The sequence below is a fragment of the Calidris pugnax genome, unplaced genomic scaffold (assembly GCF_001431845.1).
Source record: "Calidris pugnax isolate Ruff unplaced genomic scaffold, ASM143184v1 scaffold67, whole genome shotgun sequence".
Taxonomy (NCBI): Eukaryota; Metazoa; Chordata; class Aves; order Charadriiformes; family Scolopacidae; genus Calidris; species Calidris pugnax.
In genome coordinates this window covers 286,634-303,394 of record NW_015090779.1, presented here as the reverse complement: position 1 = coordinate 303,394, position 16,761 = coordinate 286,634, and the positions used below count along the sequence as shown (strand labels likewise).

Sequence of the window (16,761 nt, the reverse complement as noted above, 5' to 3'; positions counted from 1 at the left end):
CTGAAGGATTGCAGTCATTTCACTGTAACATAGGTTTCCAGTCTTTCAGTCTTACAATTCTCTACCCCTGACACTGACCAATGTGCACATCTTACTAAATGCAGCAGTATCAAACAAAAGGAAAAAAAATCTGCATTTTATACACACACATTTTTTTAAATGTTCTCTGCCCCATAAAACTTCTAGTGCTAGCTTTAATATTATAAACCTACTTATATTCCTATCCATAAAGCCTACCAAAATCCCTTTCATAGAGGCCTTTCTACAAGAGAGCCCTCTGAAGTTCAATTTTTTGTACAGATGTATTATTTTACACTTTGCTTATACAAAAAACTACCGCACAACAAAACATAGATGAAATACAGGACCCTGATTTTGGATCTATGAAGAAGGTAAGCCATCAACACTTTGCCTTTTTATATACATAAAACGTGTAAAACACATGCATCTTGAGAGGTACACATTACTATTTACTCATAGAGGCCTTTCTACAAGAGAGCCCTCTGAAGTTCAATTTTTTGTACAGATGTATTATTTTACACTTTGCTTATACAAAAAACTACCGCACAACAAAACATAGATGAAATACAGGACCCTGATTTTGGATCTATGAAGAAGGTAAGCCATCAACACTTTGCCTTTTTATATACATAAAACGTGTAAAACACATGCATCTTGAGAGGTACACATTACTATTTACGTAAGCATTGCAAATAAGCTGATCTTCACCTATGGAAGGATGCTTTAACAAATAGTAGCAACTGTAAGATTCCTGGTGTTCTCTTCTCTAGCGTTATGGTTTCAGAAAGATTTAGACTTGAACTTACCCATTATCTGCTGTATCAAGTGGGTTGGGATTATCCTTTTCATGCCCTATGTAGGTCAGCTCCTCTCCAGCACTGCAGCCTCTTTTGAAAACAAACATACTGAAGTGAAAAGCCATCAATTAAGATACAAAACCAAAGCTAAAAACCCAAACTTCACTCCAAGTAAAGCCCCAGTGCTTCTTCCTCAACTGCTGAGCACTGAACAGGTTACCTACAGAAGTTGTAGTGTCCCCATCCTCGGGAGATATTCAAAAGCCATCCACGCACGGTCCTCTGTAGGCTGCTCTAGGTGGCACTGCCTGAGCAGGGAGTGGGACAAGACGACCTCCAGAGGTCCCTTCCAACCTCATCCATTCTGTGGTTCTACACAGCTTTTGTTTGTAAAGCTGATTTTTCCCAGCATCTCAAAAGAGCGAGTTTAGTGATTAATAAATTAAGAAACAATTTACTGCAATTATTCACACACAAAATAAAGTGTTTATTTACTATTTACAAGTATAAATACATTAATGCTACAAGTACTCTATCACGTTCTTCATCATCACAGCACCTTAGATAAAGGTAACATTATGCAAGTAAGACACCTTAGTTTTAGTAGGGTCCTGTGCAGTCACTGCCAGAGTTTAAGCAAAACAAATATGGCACACGTCATAAATGATACTTTTCTATAGTTCTACAAATCTTTAGTACTAAAAGCAACTTACATTGGATTTTTATGTTTTTGGTCAAACAGATAATACAAGATTTTATTATTTTTTTATCAAAGGATTAGTAGTTTATTTGGTCACAAGTCATGACAGCCTTCTCACTTCAGTATTTTACAGCATCAACTTTTGGTTTTGAAGAGAACTTCTTTCTTTTTTTCCACATCAATGGGGGAGTCACCACCAGGAGATACTGTCAATAATCTGAATTCCATCATTTCAGTTGCAAGACAACCTTCAAAAAGGAGAGAAGGGATGAAATTAAAGCTGGATGACACCAAAACTTAGGCAGCCTAGGAAATGCAGCTTTCTGCTTTCTGTTACAGTACAATATGCAATTGTATAAACTATAAAAGAAAAAACACACCATCTTTCTCTTGGCATTCTTTTGCAGCCTCACGCAACTATCACTTCCTATAACTTTCTTTAGCATTTACTGCACGCAAAGCATCCCTCAGCTCCCAGTAATCAAAAAGCAGAATGGCCATTTCCAGGCCCAGTGAGATTCCTGCTGCACAAAGCAGAACCAAGGGACCATTTCTATGCGTGTACGAGGAGGAATTCACTCTAGAACTAAGGAAGGAGATGACAACATCCCACAGCTTCCACACAGACCTTCAAGCAGAACAAAAGGCATGTGGAGTCTCAAGTATGCCTCAGAAGAACCCTTGTTTGCACAGTGTAGAGTTCATGACAAGCTACTGTTTTTCTTTAGTTTTGGAGGAAAAAATCCAGGGGAAAGCAAGCTGTTAAGGACCCTCGTATCACAAGACCACCTCCTGTATCTGGACAAAAGCTTCTATCTTACTGGGCACTGTGTAGTTATTCAGAGGTCTCACATCAGCCTCATTAAAGCAACTCGTAGACATAATCTTAGTGTCTTTCATAATTCAAAATATTAACAGTGGTATTACAGAGTTAAATACTAAGTTCTGAGCCATAAAAGTGTTATTTTCAGTTGTTACATACTAAGATTTTTTTTCTAAATGTTGGCATCCAGATTCCAGCTAAAGCATTGTAACATTACATAAAACATCTAAAGAAACACCCTGCTTGCTCAATGTCGTGAAGCAACTAGATACTGACGACTTCTAAATCATGTTGATACAATACTTTCACATCCGTCCTACAAGACATTAAGAGAATTCCATCTCCCAGGTAACAGACTTCTTAAGTATCTGAAGACATTTTCAGATTTAAAAAAAGAAAATACAGAACTCCCACATATTCCTTTAGAACAGAGGCAGAATGAATCATGTAATGTAACTGAACAGGGAGAGTCTCTAGGGTCTGCAGTTGGCACCAGGATGCAGGTGAGATGATGCTTCTTCCTCTAACGATTTTTCTTGAAATCCTCACTTCCCTTAGTCTTTTCTATTAAGAAACCCGAGACACTCCAAATAAAGTTTCACTTGAAGTTTTCTTCTTGAATTACTGGACTGGAATCTTTCTAACTTTCTTCCTGACTTACTGTGCCATGGAAATTACAGGACTAAATTTGAACCAAACAACTCTCCCATATGCATTCCCAACTGCTGCCATTTTGCAAAGCTGAGGGAACACTGGGGTTCTCTCTCCAACCTTTCAAAGTCATCTCTCATCTGACCCTTTGTCCTTTCATTTGCTTCTCCTCCCAGTCTCAGATGACTTTTTAATGGTGCTCTGAACCAACTATTATGCTTACCAGGATTCTAATTACGGTTTTTAAGAATTCCACACTAAACTGTGATAAAACACCCCTGAAGTCTATCCAAGACAATCAGCCTTATGTAAGGCTTTCTGTAACTTTATAGGCATTTTACCAATGAATGATTTACTTTGGGTTTTCAGCAAGATACCTGGAAGAACTTCAGTTAAAATATGCTCAGTACACAAGAAAGTCAGGAACAAAGGATGATACCAGTAAAAGCTACCTTGTTAGCGGCTTCCAGTGCATTTATAAGGTTCTGCAACTCTTCCTTATTCATCTCTATAGAAATTGGTTTAATTTCACCATTTTCTCTCACGTCCAAATCAAGATTGAGAAGTGGCATTTGCAGCATGGAGATCTTATCGCTGGAGAGAGCAAGCTATGCAGATTGATCAAAAAACAACAACAGAAATGTAAGGCGGAGCCGTTAACTCTTCAGTCTTTCACAGCATCACATCTGAACTTTATATTGAATCGGTTCTACCAGAACAAATATCAACTTGACAAAACTAACTTCTCACAAATCATCTCACCCAGTTTTTGGGTTTGCTTATCACCATCACCCTTGTTGTGATTTTTGTTTATTAATACCAACAATATACTGAAATTACTAAACTCCCTCTTCCTAGCAAAACAACGTCAAAACAATTTGTTCAAATTGCTAAGCCGCTACATTATTGTATTCTAGGTGAAAAGGTTATATTTGATCATGACTCCTTTTAAAAGTGAAGTATATGAATTCTGAAGCCACCATATTCAAATGGTTCTGGTAATCAACAAGTAAGAAAGGTTTTACAGAAAGGGGCAGTTGGGAGAAAGAAGACACCTTTGTGAATTTTTTAACTCTACAGCTGATCATTGTCAGGTATCCGATTTGACAATCACTGATAAATAGGATTACATACCAATTGTGCTTTCTTTTTTGTTTACTACTATATTCACTCTAGTATAGATAAGGCTTTTAAAATATATTAAGATCAAAGGTCAGTTGATAATACTATAGGTCACTATTGTACACACCTATCTTATTTATTTAGAGAACAGAATGCGGGACAGCAAAGGAGACACAATGTCCTTGGTAGGATTCAACTATGGCAAGCAAAAAAAAAAAAATCACAACCAACTCAAGGGAAAAAAACAAATAAGTGGTTTAAACCTAAATGAATACAATACTTCATACACGTAGCAGAAATTTGTATCACAAAATAGAATGAAACTCAAAAAAATCCTCCAGAGGAAAAAGTTAAAAGAAACCACAAGCAAAAACGAAAGAGTTCATGTAAGTCTAGTTTGTATTTTTGTCAGCAGTAAATGCAGTTAGTGAGAGATCAATCCCTGGCTGCAGTTCATCTGAGGCACATTATGATGCCATACTTGCCATATTTCTTGCAAAATCTTGTCTATTGTGGGTATTGCTCTTTGATTTCCAAAACTGCTTTCTGCACAAATTATTTAATATTTGTTGAAACTGAAAACTATTTAACAGCTCTACAAATCTGTTTAACAGCTCCCATGGACTAACTAAACAACATTACTTACACTGCTCCTATTTTAAGTCTCTGATAGAGCTTAATTTAAAGCAGCTGTGTCTTCGTAACCCCAAAGCACCATCCAGCTTCAGGCACCACAGTTATCATTGCCTTATTACCAAATAAATCAAAGATAAATTACTTCAAACTAATTATTTAATAACTGTTTATTGCAGGAATCTAAAAGTTTGAAAAAAGTCAGGGAAATACATCCCGAATCAGTGTACTACTCTTAAAGTTAAGCAAATATTTCTTTTTTGAGTAAAAATACTGTCTAGTCAGGCCTCAAAATCATAATAGCACATGACACTTTCAGCTGCTCCTGCATAATGCTTACTCTCCGTTAAGGAAAGAGATAAACATTGGACCTTTAAAAGAAAGGAGAAGGAAAAAATAAAGAATAATCTTACTTTTACAGTCTATACTATATAGGACAACAATCTCACCTTTAATTGCCAGTCAAAATCTTGCAGCTGGGCAGAAGAGATTCCATTTACTCTTTCCAATAGTGCATTCCTGATTTCTTCCTTTCTGCCCTTCAGACATTTTGTGATTGCTTCTTGATAGTTTGGATTTAACTCATTTATCTGCTGAGCAGCCTGCAAAAATAAAAATTGTGATTGCTATGAAACTATGAACTACAGAAATAACACACTCCACCTGTAATAGCCGTGCTCAGTAGGTATCAAAGCTTCTAACCAGACAGCTGTTATAGAAGACTCCCTAGCCTCATCTTTTTTATACTGCTCTCACTGGCTGCTCTTTTTGTTTGATAGTTACAGTCAGTCATGCCCTATGTAGGTCAGCTCCTCTCCAGCACTGCAGCCTCTTTTGAAAACAAACATACTGAAGTGAAAAGCCATCAATTAAGATACAAAACCAAAGCTAAAAACCCAAACTTCACTCCAAGTAAAGCCCCAGTGCTTCTTCCTCAACTGCTGAGCACTGAACAGGTTACCTACAGAAGTTGTAGTGTCCCCATCCTCGGGAGATATTCAAAAGCCATCCACGCACGGTCCTCTGTAGGCTGCTCTAGGTGGCACTGCCTGAGCAGGGAGTGGGACAAGACGACCTCCAGAGGTCCCTTCCAACCTCATCCATTCTGTGGTTCTACACAGCTTTTGTTTGTAAAGCTGATTTTTCCCAGCATCTCAAAAGAGCGAGTTTAGTGATTAATAAATTAAGAAACAATTTACTGCAATTATTCACACACAAAATAAAGTGTTTATTTACTATTTACAAGTATAAATACATTAATGCTACAAGTACTCTATCACGTTCTTCATCATCACAGCACCTTAGATAAAGGTAACATTATGCAAGTAAGACACCTTAGTTTTAGTAGGGTCCTGTGCAGTCACTGCCAGAGTTTAAGCAAAACAAATATGGCACACGTCATAAATGATACTTTTCTATAGTTCTACAAATCTTTAGTACTAAAAGCAACTTACATTGGATTTTTATGTTTTTGGTCAAACAGATAATACAAGATTTTATTATTTTTTTATCAAAGGATTAGTAGTTTATTTGGTCACAAGTCATGACAGCCTTCTCACTTCAGTATTTTACAGCATCAACTTTTGGTTTTGAAGAGAACTTCTTTCTTTTTTTCCACATCAATGGGGGAGTCACCACCAGGAGATACTGTCAATAATCTGAATTCCATCATTTCAGTTGCAAGACAACCTTCAAAAAGGAGAGAAGGGATGAAATTAAAGCTGGATGACACCAAAACTTAGGCAGCCTAGGAAATGCAGCTTTCTGCTTTCTGTTACAGTACAATATGCAATTGTATAAACTATAAAAGAAAAAACACACCATCTTTCTCTTGGCATTCTTTTGCAGCCTCACGCAACTATCACTTCCTATAACTTTCTTTAGCATTTACTGCACGCAAAGCATCCCTCAGCTCCCAGTAATCAAAAAGCAGAATGGCCATTTCCAGGCCCAGTGAGATTCCTGCTGCACAAAGCAGAACCAAGGGACCATTTCTATGCGTGTACGAGGAGGAATTCACTCTAGAACTAAGGAAGGAGATGACAACATCCCACAGCTTCCACACAGACCTTCAAGCAGAACAAAAGGCATGTGGAGTCTCAAGTATGCCTCAGAAGAACCAAAAAAAAATCTTGTAATTTAAATTAAAAGAAGATGAATAATTGAGGCTTTAAGGGCCTTCTTAGAAGCCACCCTAAAATCAAAACACCATCAAAAAAAATAAATCACACACTCAAACACCACAGGTTTATCTCTGAAAGTTTCTGAACTTCAGAGTGGAGACAAAATACATGAGCTTAGCTGAAAGAGACACAATGATGTATGGACTATCCTATGTCTACACAAGTATCTTTCTTTGATCTAGCCATTAGCAGGCAGTCAAAATAAAAGCAACGGGCAAAAGATTATGCATTTTAAGAAAAACAGATTTAATTTGATGGTATACTTAGATTATCTGTTTACGTGAATAAAACAGGACTTAAACAAACATTATCCAGTTCTATTTAAAAAAAAACAAAACAAAAACAAAAACTAGAGAAGCAGTGTCAATTTCACTTTTGAAGTCTTCCCAATGTATCTCTAAATACTGCTGACCTACCTATTTAGGCTTAATCTGCTCCTATTCAAGTGCTACACTATAAAATACTTTAGTACTAAATAAACTACAAGACTAACCACTCTACTATGATCTCTTAAAGTCAAGCCCAATCAGCATTGAGCCCTTACCTCTTCATCAGATAGGCTTTTGCCAACTGCAGCTTTGAAATACGTTACTGTTTCTTCCAAAACCTCCATCCACTCCGACAAACTCCAAATGCTGCCATAATCCTGGTACCGAGGATAGGCGCGGCCACATATGCCGTCAATTATTTTATGAAGGAACTGAAACAACGTGATGCGTAACTTAAGAACACGAGCCTATCACAGGTAACCCAGAGCAGATATGAGGCTGATCATGCAACTCAGTTATCACATTCCCCTTCACTGGGTACTGTTCTCAACGCTTCCTCTAAACACAAACTATGGACCATCCTAAAAAGCCTCCCCCCTCTCCCCCGTTGTATTTTGAGCCCGTACTTTCGGTTCTGCTCTGGGGGGGGGCCCTCCCCGCGGGAGGCCGCTGAGGGGAGCCGCACCGGGCCGGCGGGACCGACCTCCCTCACGGCTGCCGGAGAGCGGCACCTCAGCCGCCCCAGCCCCGACAGCCGATGCCGGGGGACACCCCCCTGCTCCCACCGCCGCGCCCCCGGGCCCCGCTTCCCTTCCCGGCCACCCCACCTCGAGGGCCCGTCCCGGCGGGAGCTTCTCCAGCAGCCCCAGCATTTCCGGGTCTGTCCCCCTCCTCGGGCGGCAACGCGCATGCGCGCGGTCAAAGACCCCGCCTCGCCCGCTCCAGGTGACGGGTTCGAGACCCGGCCCCGGCGCTTCACCGCCCCTCTGTGCGACCTCCGGCCGGGCGGTGAATGAAGCCGAACCCCCCCCAAAAAATATACGAGCTAAGAAGGCAAATAGTCTCCTGGGGCGCATTAAAAAGAGCGTGTCCGAGCTAAGAAGGCAAATAGTCTCCTGGGGCGCAATAAAAAGAGCGTGTCCGTCAGGTCGAGGGAGGTCATCCTCCCCCTCTGCTCTGGTGAGGCCCCATCCGGAGTCCTGTGTCCAGTTCTGGGTCCCCCAGTTCAAGAAAGACAAGAAACTGCTGGAGAGAGTCCTGTGGAGGGCTGTGAAGGTGATCAAAGGAATGGAGAACCTCTTTAGGAGGAAAGGCTGAGAGACCTGGGTTTGTTTAGCCTGGAGAAGAGAAGACTGAGAGGGGACCTCATCAATACCTAAGGCACGGGTGTCAAGGGGATGGGGCCAGACTCTTCTCAGTGGTGCCCGCTGACAGGACAAGGGGCAACGGGCACAAACTGGAACGCAGGAAATTCCATCTCAACATGAGGAAAAATCTTCCTTACTTTGAGGGTGGCAGAGCCCTGGAACAGGCTGCCCAGAGAGGGTGTGGAGTCTCCTTCTCTGGAGATATTCACAACCCACCCAGATGGGTTCCTGTCCAGCCTGCTCTGGGTGACCCTGCTCTGGCAGGGGGGTTGGACTAGATGGTCTCTGAAGGTCCTTTCCAACCCCAGCCATCCTGTGATTCTATGAGCTTTCATATGCAAAAACACGTCAGCTATTTCGCTTTCCACTCCTAACAGGGTAACTTTCCAACCGGTGGCAGGGGAGGACAAGGCATCCTCCTCAAGGCATACAATAGGCACCACCTCTCTGATATTAAATGAAATTAGGAGAATTACTAACTGCAAAAGTCCATGCTGCCAACACAGCGTTGACAGGAACAACTTGTTTCTGCTTTGCCAAAGCGTTAATCAGGCCACACAGGAGGTTTATGGAACAGGGTTTAACACCAGCAATGACCTTTCTCTGCCATAAGTTGATTTGAATGTGGACGTGAAGAAGCCAAAACGCCTCGACCACTTGCATGAGGAAAGCAGTACAAATTCAAGTCGCAGCAGAACACAAAACTGCACAGAAACTGAAATACCTGTAGGCGGACCTTATTTCACCGAAATCGCTAGGCCAATTCACAGGCAAACAATTAGGCGTGCGTAACTATAACACTGGGCTGTAAGAATGCAAAAGCAGCTACAAGTCCATACTGGTGGAGAGAAGGTCTGCGGAAAACCCAAGGCTGGTTAAGTCAGTTTGCAGCATGACTTCTCCAAAGACAGGTATGTGTCCGTGTAGGAACAGCGTGATGCGTGGGAGTTTTGGAGAAGAAACAGATGGGGAAGAACTGATTTCATTTTTTGCTGACACAAGTTCTCTCAGGGTTTGCTACTGACTAGATTTTTAATAAAGGCTTCTGCAAGATATATTCAATTTCATTATGGAGAAATTACTTGAAGTTGTTGTTAAATTCAGGAATAGCTGAAATTGCAAATAAAAAAAAAATTATATCATTTTCAATAATAATTTGCTTTATTTCCCAAGAATTTGCTTTGTTAGATAACTGGAAAACTTTCCAGTTTCTTTCGACTGTACAATGTTGCACACTACAAAATAAAGCAGCAGGGGGAGCTTCTGCTCCAAACAAAACAGACCCAGAGAGAACACTGGAGAAATATGGAAACCATCCAGACTTGGAAAAAAATAAATTACAGGGAATAAGGAGAAAGGTAGTGAGCGTCCCACTCAGATGAAAAGGATCAAACAAGTGGTGAATGCAAGAGATCAAAGATGTAACACGTGAAAGACAGGAGCACATAAAAGAGGATGGGGAACCACCACTGTTCTGCCTGACACAATCTCAGTGAACACTTCAAAGCAGCTTGGTTTCTGCAGGTCCGAAGAATAAAGAGTTTCACTTTTCACAGATGTGTAGTTTAAAATAATGTTTTGGATTCAGCCTACTGACATATGAGGAGCAGAGTCAGACCACGCAAGGAAACCACAGCTGGGTTAGCTGAATCCATGTCTGGGAGCCTATCTACTACTACAAAATGTGAGGGTGTACAAAGCTGGCCTGTGGCAGTTCGGAGTTTGTTTGGACTTGCGTTATTTGAATCCACCATCAGGTTTTAGGCCTTAAAAATACCTGCTTTTCATGCTTCTGTACTGCAGCAGCAATAACCCACCCCACCCCTCTGAAGGTAAGCTGTCAAATAACCACAAAATCAGAGACAGGGAGTGAAACTGGCAGAATGGTACATTGGTAGCCAAGAGACTCCAGGATGGCAAGAAAAGCACCAGGTTCGCGAGAGAGAAGTGTGGAATGAAATTTGCATTGTGTTCTGCCCACTGCTGCTGACTTACAGAGGGTTTTCTTTGCTAGTACTGATAATCCACAAGATAAACTGCAGGAATTAAACCCATTTTAAAATTGATCCTTTTGTTGCCCTTGGTTTTGGAAGAATGGCAATAATTAAAACATTGGGAAATAATTTCATAATCAGAGGTTCTCCATATTATAGTGGCATAAAGATGTTCTACATTCCTCCAAGTGTATCCAGTTGGACAGAGCATCTGAGCACCAGTTTAACTCTGTCCCACAAGGAACTACTAAATTGGTGTGTAAGTATAAATAAATAGATAATTCTGTATTTTACCAACATGGAGGGGGCAGTAGATGGGTTTTTTAAATGCAGAGGAAACATAGGGTTGCAGTTCAAATTATGCTGAGCTAAATGTAGGATGCCACAGAAAAGGATGCCACTGGTCCCCCAGCCCCTGTTGCCAGCTCTGTATCCTGTCCCCATCCCTCATGCCACCGTTAGGGTGCCTGGGGCTGCAGGATGAAACTGCGGCTGATACGGCTGAAAACTAATTGTTATTTTTGTATCCCTTTATTTTTTTCACAGGTTAGATTTCAGCCAGGCTGGAACAGAGTAGCACTTCTGACAGAAGAGACCTTTGTGGTTGGGACAGAGAGGGAAGACAAAACTACCCCTTCTGGCAGCCCACACTTAGATCAGATGAAATTTGTTCTGAAGTTTGATGTAACAAGCGAGACTTCCTTAAATGTTCTTGTTTTCACTTCTCTGAAATTTCAGAATCCTCTTAGTTTTTTCTGTAGCAGTTATGTCCTTCCAAGAGATTGCACTGAAGATCTAGCAATAGCTGTGAGGGACATTCTCGTGGTTCATCACCTTAGAGACACACAATTTATATACCAAAGTCTGTACTGCCTTTCACAGACAAAAACATACTAAAGAGATCATTCAAAACAGCTCTGCTACACTGCCAGATTTTCAGAGGGAAACTCCTATTCCTGGAGACTCTCTGAGCATACTTTGAAGTACATATGGAAAAAATCTTGTATATATTATTCTAAATCAAACAAGTTAATATCATAGCAAATTTTTTTTTAAATATCTGTACTGTATGCATCTTGACACCTGCCTGGCTGAGGCAATGGGAGGGCCAGGAGCTGGTATCACACCCAGTACTCTGCAGGACAGGCAGGGGAATAGCTTGGAGCAGAAGAGTGACCTACTGTATAGGCCAAGGGGCCTGTAGTTAGCATGAGCCATACACCTAGTAAAGTAACAGCTCATAACTCCAGACAAACTGGAGTCAGTAACTGGGACCATATGCTTACAAATCACCATCTTCTGGAGATCCATCAGGTGGATCTTCTGGTCACCATCTTCTGTCCACAGCTAGGCAGGTACAGACTTACTCTTGTCTTTTCTCTCCTGTCCGCAACGCTTACAAATCACCATCTTCTGGAGATCCATCAGGTGGATCTTCTGGTCACCATCTTCTGTCCACAGCTGGGCAGACACAGACTTACTCTTGTCTTTTCTCTCTCCTGTCCACAAGACACACTTCTTTGCATAAGCTTCTTTGACTGGAGAGGGAGTGCCTTCAGAGTCTCTATGAATATCCTCCTAACTCTCCTTTCCTACAATTCAAGCCCATTATTTCTTATCCTGTGCAGACAGTTTATTTCATCTGATCTATTGCTACCATTTTATAAGGAAAAATCTATTGTTACCTTTTCTATTCTTCTAAGTCCACTTTTTTAATGTTTACAAGTTTTAGGTAAATTAAATACCAAGTACACGTCAGGACTAGAATTTTACTCACCATATGCAGGTCTAATGATTGTAATGGCTGGAATGCAAAAAGACAACAACAACAGAAAATTAATAATCCCTTGTAGGGCAGATGCAGTAAAACCACAAGCCAAATATTCCTCCCCTTGTCTAAGCCTAACCTTAAGATTTTAATATTAATAATGGACGGTAAAAGTGTGTTGGTGCTTTTCAAAATTCTTTGGACATCATAAAAGATAAAAGAAAATGCCCTGTGGGTAGGTTGTGGTGACTCTTAGCCCTATTAGTAAACAACAATTAGTAGACACTGGAATATGCTGCATAGCAAGTTGCACCAACAAGTCATAATAGCAGCGGGGAGAAAGTATTCCTAAAATAATAAACACACTTGTAGGCACATCTCCCCTCATCCACACAAGGAATTCGTGGACTATATTTATTATATGACTCTGAGTTGAGAGCTACTATGATAGCTACTGTAGATTTTATTTTTATCCCATAACATTTTAAGGTACTGAAAACAGCTGTTGGTCAAATAGCTGGCAAAACCCTGGTTTTGCTGACAAAGGTTGTTTCAACCATGGGGAAATAAAGAGAAGTTAATTTTAATAGACTAAGTAAAAGCCGTTTGTTGATACGGATACATGTATGTTAAGAGTGCTTTTGCCAGTACAGCACAGCAGTGCTTTTTTACCACTAAATCCCTTCCAGGGTAAATGCAGCCAACTTGCTCCCAAGGGAAAAGGCCTTGGGAGTCTTTGTCAGTCTTGTCAGTCTGTGTCGTGCTGGCCAGAATGCCTGGACTTCTTTGGGGTCTCTAAATAATATTTAAGGGGCAGCTTTTCACAGCTACCTCCTACTGCTGCCCTTCTCTTTCCATGGGAAATAACAATTGAATAGACATCACTGAAGGTGTTCCCAGACTCCTATTAAAGAACAAATCCCATCTATCCCTGCCTGTATCCAAGCTCAGGAAAGTGGAATCAGTTAGTACACTATAACTTTCCTTGAAGGATATTTAACATCTGTTCCCATTTTTTCTTCTCTCAGACTCTGTGACCACCATACTTTGCACAGAACTAGGATATAGAAAAAATTCCAGCCCTGCCACTATATTATTTCCTACCCACTTCATCTTCTTGCATCTGAGTTTCCCCACCTGCAGAATTAATACTAATATTAAGTGATATCTGACTGTTCCTACAGGTGGTGTGGAATCCATTAAGTTTGTGGCTCCACACCATCACATTTATGAACTTTAAATAATATCTGATAAGAACCAGCAGTTCTTTTGTATTTGGGAAAAAGTATGACCATGGCAGGAAGCCAAGTGTGTGTCCAGAATAAAAGAAGTTATTTTTTTCTTAGAATATTCTTTGATACCATACAAACAGTATGGTATCAAACACAGCAAATGTAGTGCTCATGAGGAATACAAAGAAATACATTGCAAAAGAGAAGAAGGGCAAAAGAAAAAAAAAAATTGAAAGTGACATGTTCCCACAAACCTAACTAAATATTCATGTATTAATTTGAAAAGTAGATTTTGGGAAGCAGTTGTAAGAGTCCTGTGCAAATTCTTTATAGTTACCAGCTTTTTAAACTTTGCTAACTGTTACACTGCTGCTGCAGTTGTATAATCTCCATGACCCATGGGCTCCATGACTCCTCGGACAACTTCTGCTTTGACTCATATGGCTGCAATTCCCCTCATTCTTCAGCATGAGAGTGTCTCACATTAACGAAGACACAAAAAGAAGAGAGGCACACTGTTTACTTCTTTGCAATGGCGAGCAATTTTCTTATGGCTTAGTCACTGATGAGTAAGAGAGCCATGTCCATAACATCATTGTATCTCAGCCTGCTCATGTATAATTTCTCTTTCTAGGTACAAAAAAAATGTTCTAATTTACCTAAAAGCATTACCAGCCAGCTGAAAAAATCTGAAAACTTTCATGTTCATGCACAAGTGCAAGAATTTTATAGGAAAATGCATGTGTTTATGAATAGGGTTTGCAATAGTGAAATAATGAATCTCATTATGCAGGTGAAAATAGCTTTGGTTAGTATTTTGCTCACAACAGATTTGCAATGGTTTAATGTTATTGCATAGGTAGAAATAACTCTTAATTTTCAGAGAAGTATCTGAGATGTTAATTGCTTTTATTTAGAGTTACTCTGGAGCAAATTCTGGAGAAGGGCTCTCCAGGTAATTTCTCTTTGCACTGCGAAGACATGGTCTACTCATTCTTCCACAAGCCACTGTAGCACAAATTTTTCCTTTCACAGTTTGGAGAATATTTCAGGAGAAATCCTGAGTGACTTAAAATAGAAAATTTACAACTACATTAATTTTCCTAGTTTTCCTTAAACAGTTCCTCTACCTATAAGAGGAAAACAAGGAGAAAATATAAATTGTTCATTCAAAGACAGGGTATGTTTTTTCATATGTTAACTACAGTTCATTGAATGACACAGAATCCTAGCAAAGAGCAGTTATTCTAATATTGTCATATATAGTACTAGTTAAAAGTAAACCCTAGACTTCCTTCTAAATTTGAACTTGACCTACAATACCTGTGAGAGAATAAATCTCTCTTGTCTTTACTATGGTCATGGCTTTTCATTAATTAATATTGTATCTGTGATGTACTGGGCTACCCAAGTGGATCAGAAACATGCATACGTTTCCAAGTCTTCCAAATTAGCTAAAGCCATACTTGTATTGGGTCTTGGTCTATACTTTATCTTCATCTTGGTTTACACTGGCTTTAGAAGGTGAGATGATCAGATATAAAGTCTGCTGGGACAAAGTTTCACCTTCAAGAATGTTTAAAAACTTGTGAAGCATAAAAATGAGTTTTTATCAGTGTGGTGTCTTGTGGACACTTTTTATCTGAAGTTAGGTTTCCTAAAATTAGATTAACCATCTTATGAAACAACAGCCTTGGATTTTCCCTTGTGGAAATAGCTGAGAGAATCAAAAGTCCAGCTGGCATCTTCATCTCCATCTGTTGGGTTATTTTTATTCAAGAAATGGATATAGTAGTTGTGACGTAAGTAACTGTTAAAAAACTGACCAATTTTGTTAAGCGAGTTGGAATCATCTGTTCAGTGGAAATTATGTGTTAAAAAAACTGTAAAAAAATTGAAAGAGAAAAAAAAAAGCTTGAGAAAAATTATAACCCAGGCAGTAACTTTCTACATGGAAAGAGAGAGAGAAGCAACATTTACTAAATAGTTCATTTGATGTCACTGACTCAGCTCATTCTATTAGCTGATAGAGTGGTTTGATAAAAAAGAAGATGCAGAATTAAGGTTATTTAGTGGATCAGATAAAATCAGCAAGTCAAATAACTTGTTTATGTATACAGTGAAAAGGAGGGCACGTAAGTACGTATCATAAGTGCATACCAAAAGTGTTCCGATGCACAATAAAACTGTAGCAGTGTAAACAAGCTAATAACAAGTCTACAGCTGTAGGTAAGATAAGGCTGAAGATTAGCCATGGGAAATTGCCACAACACAGTAAACAGAAAAAGAAGGGATAAAGCAATTCATCCCAGCGCATCAAAGCCGCCTGTGTAGAACTCCACTCAGCTAGGTCTATTTTCCAACCGTACACACCTTCCCATCAGCCTAGAACTTGCAGCGTTAGATGGTGTTGCTTTTTTTAAAAGTTGCAGTTTTGTCTCTTCTTATTCACTGGGCCTGTGTTAGTTCAGCAGAGTAGTGAACCTGGATTGTTAGAAGCTGGAGTCTCACTCTAGATTACCAATTCAACTTCCCTATTGTAGAAAGTACTAACGCCAAGGTAAGAGGTAAATTCCTGCTGCATTAGGAGCTGCAGTAAGATGATGATATCTCATTTAAGATGTTTTCTGCTTGTCCTGGTAATTCAGAGCCCCTTAAAAGTGAAAGACTCTTTCAGATTCTTTGTTAAATTCCAGTTGGTGATTACTTTCTGCAGAACGGGCAACAGAATGAAAATCCCTAGAACAAAAAGTCCCATCATCTTAGTGACTTTCAGGGTGAAAGTTCCTAATACACACGATGGCCACAGCACAGTGAGTGGTGTATCAGTAAATGCTGCACCAGTAATAACAACCGCTACTGAGTGCTAATAATAACTGCTAATACTGACTGCCCTCCAGAACTGGGATATGACGCAAGCTTCCCGATTCCTGGCATTCTGCAGTTGGCTGAACATAATGGTATAAACCACAGGCAAAGCACGAGGACTGCATGAGTGAGTACTACAGTCAGTTACTCCCTTAAAAAATGTCTACACAAGCTACGTCAGGGAAAGTTATCCAACATTAACTAAGGTCTGAATGGATTTGTTAAACAGCAGCACACCTTTGGCTGGACACTTATATTCAGAATTTAGTTAGTCTTCGTTTGGTTTGATATAATTCATTCTTATCTGGTTTGCTTTAGCAAAACAAAGGTGGA

At 39.9% G+C, this 16,761-nt stretch overlaps 1 protein-coding gene across 2 annotated transcripts; it reads right to left on the bottom strand.

Annotated features, from left to right (window-relative positions):
* Window positions 1–1,284: 1,284 nt before the first annotated feature.
* COMMD8 (COMM domain containing 8) lies at window positions 1,285–8,100 on the bottom strand. Of its 2 annotated transcripts, XM_014954262.1 has the most exons (5): window positions 8,027–8,100; window positions 7,475–7,630; window positions 5,197–5,349; window positions 3,445–3,600; window positions 1,285–1,766 (listed from the first exon to the last, which is right to left on the bottom strand). In XM_014954262.1, exons 1-5 carry the CDS (start codon window positions 8,069–8,071, stop codon window positions 1,746–1,748), a joined length of 531 nt encoding a protein of 176 aa, XP_014809748.1. In that variant the 5' UTR covers window positions 8,072–8,100; the 3' UTR covers window positions 1,285–1,745. The 2 variants fall into 2 exon arrangements, with proteins under 2 accessions (XP_014809748.1, XP_014809740.1); XM_014954254.1 differs by lacking the exon at window positions 1,285–1,766 and having other exon boundaries at window positions 3,397–3,600.
* Window positions 8,101–16,761: the final 8,661 nt, after the last annotated feature.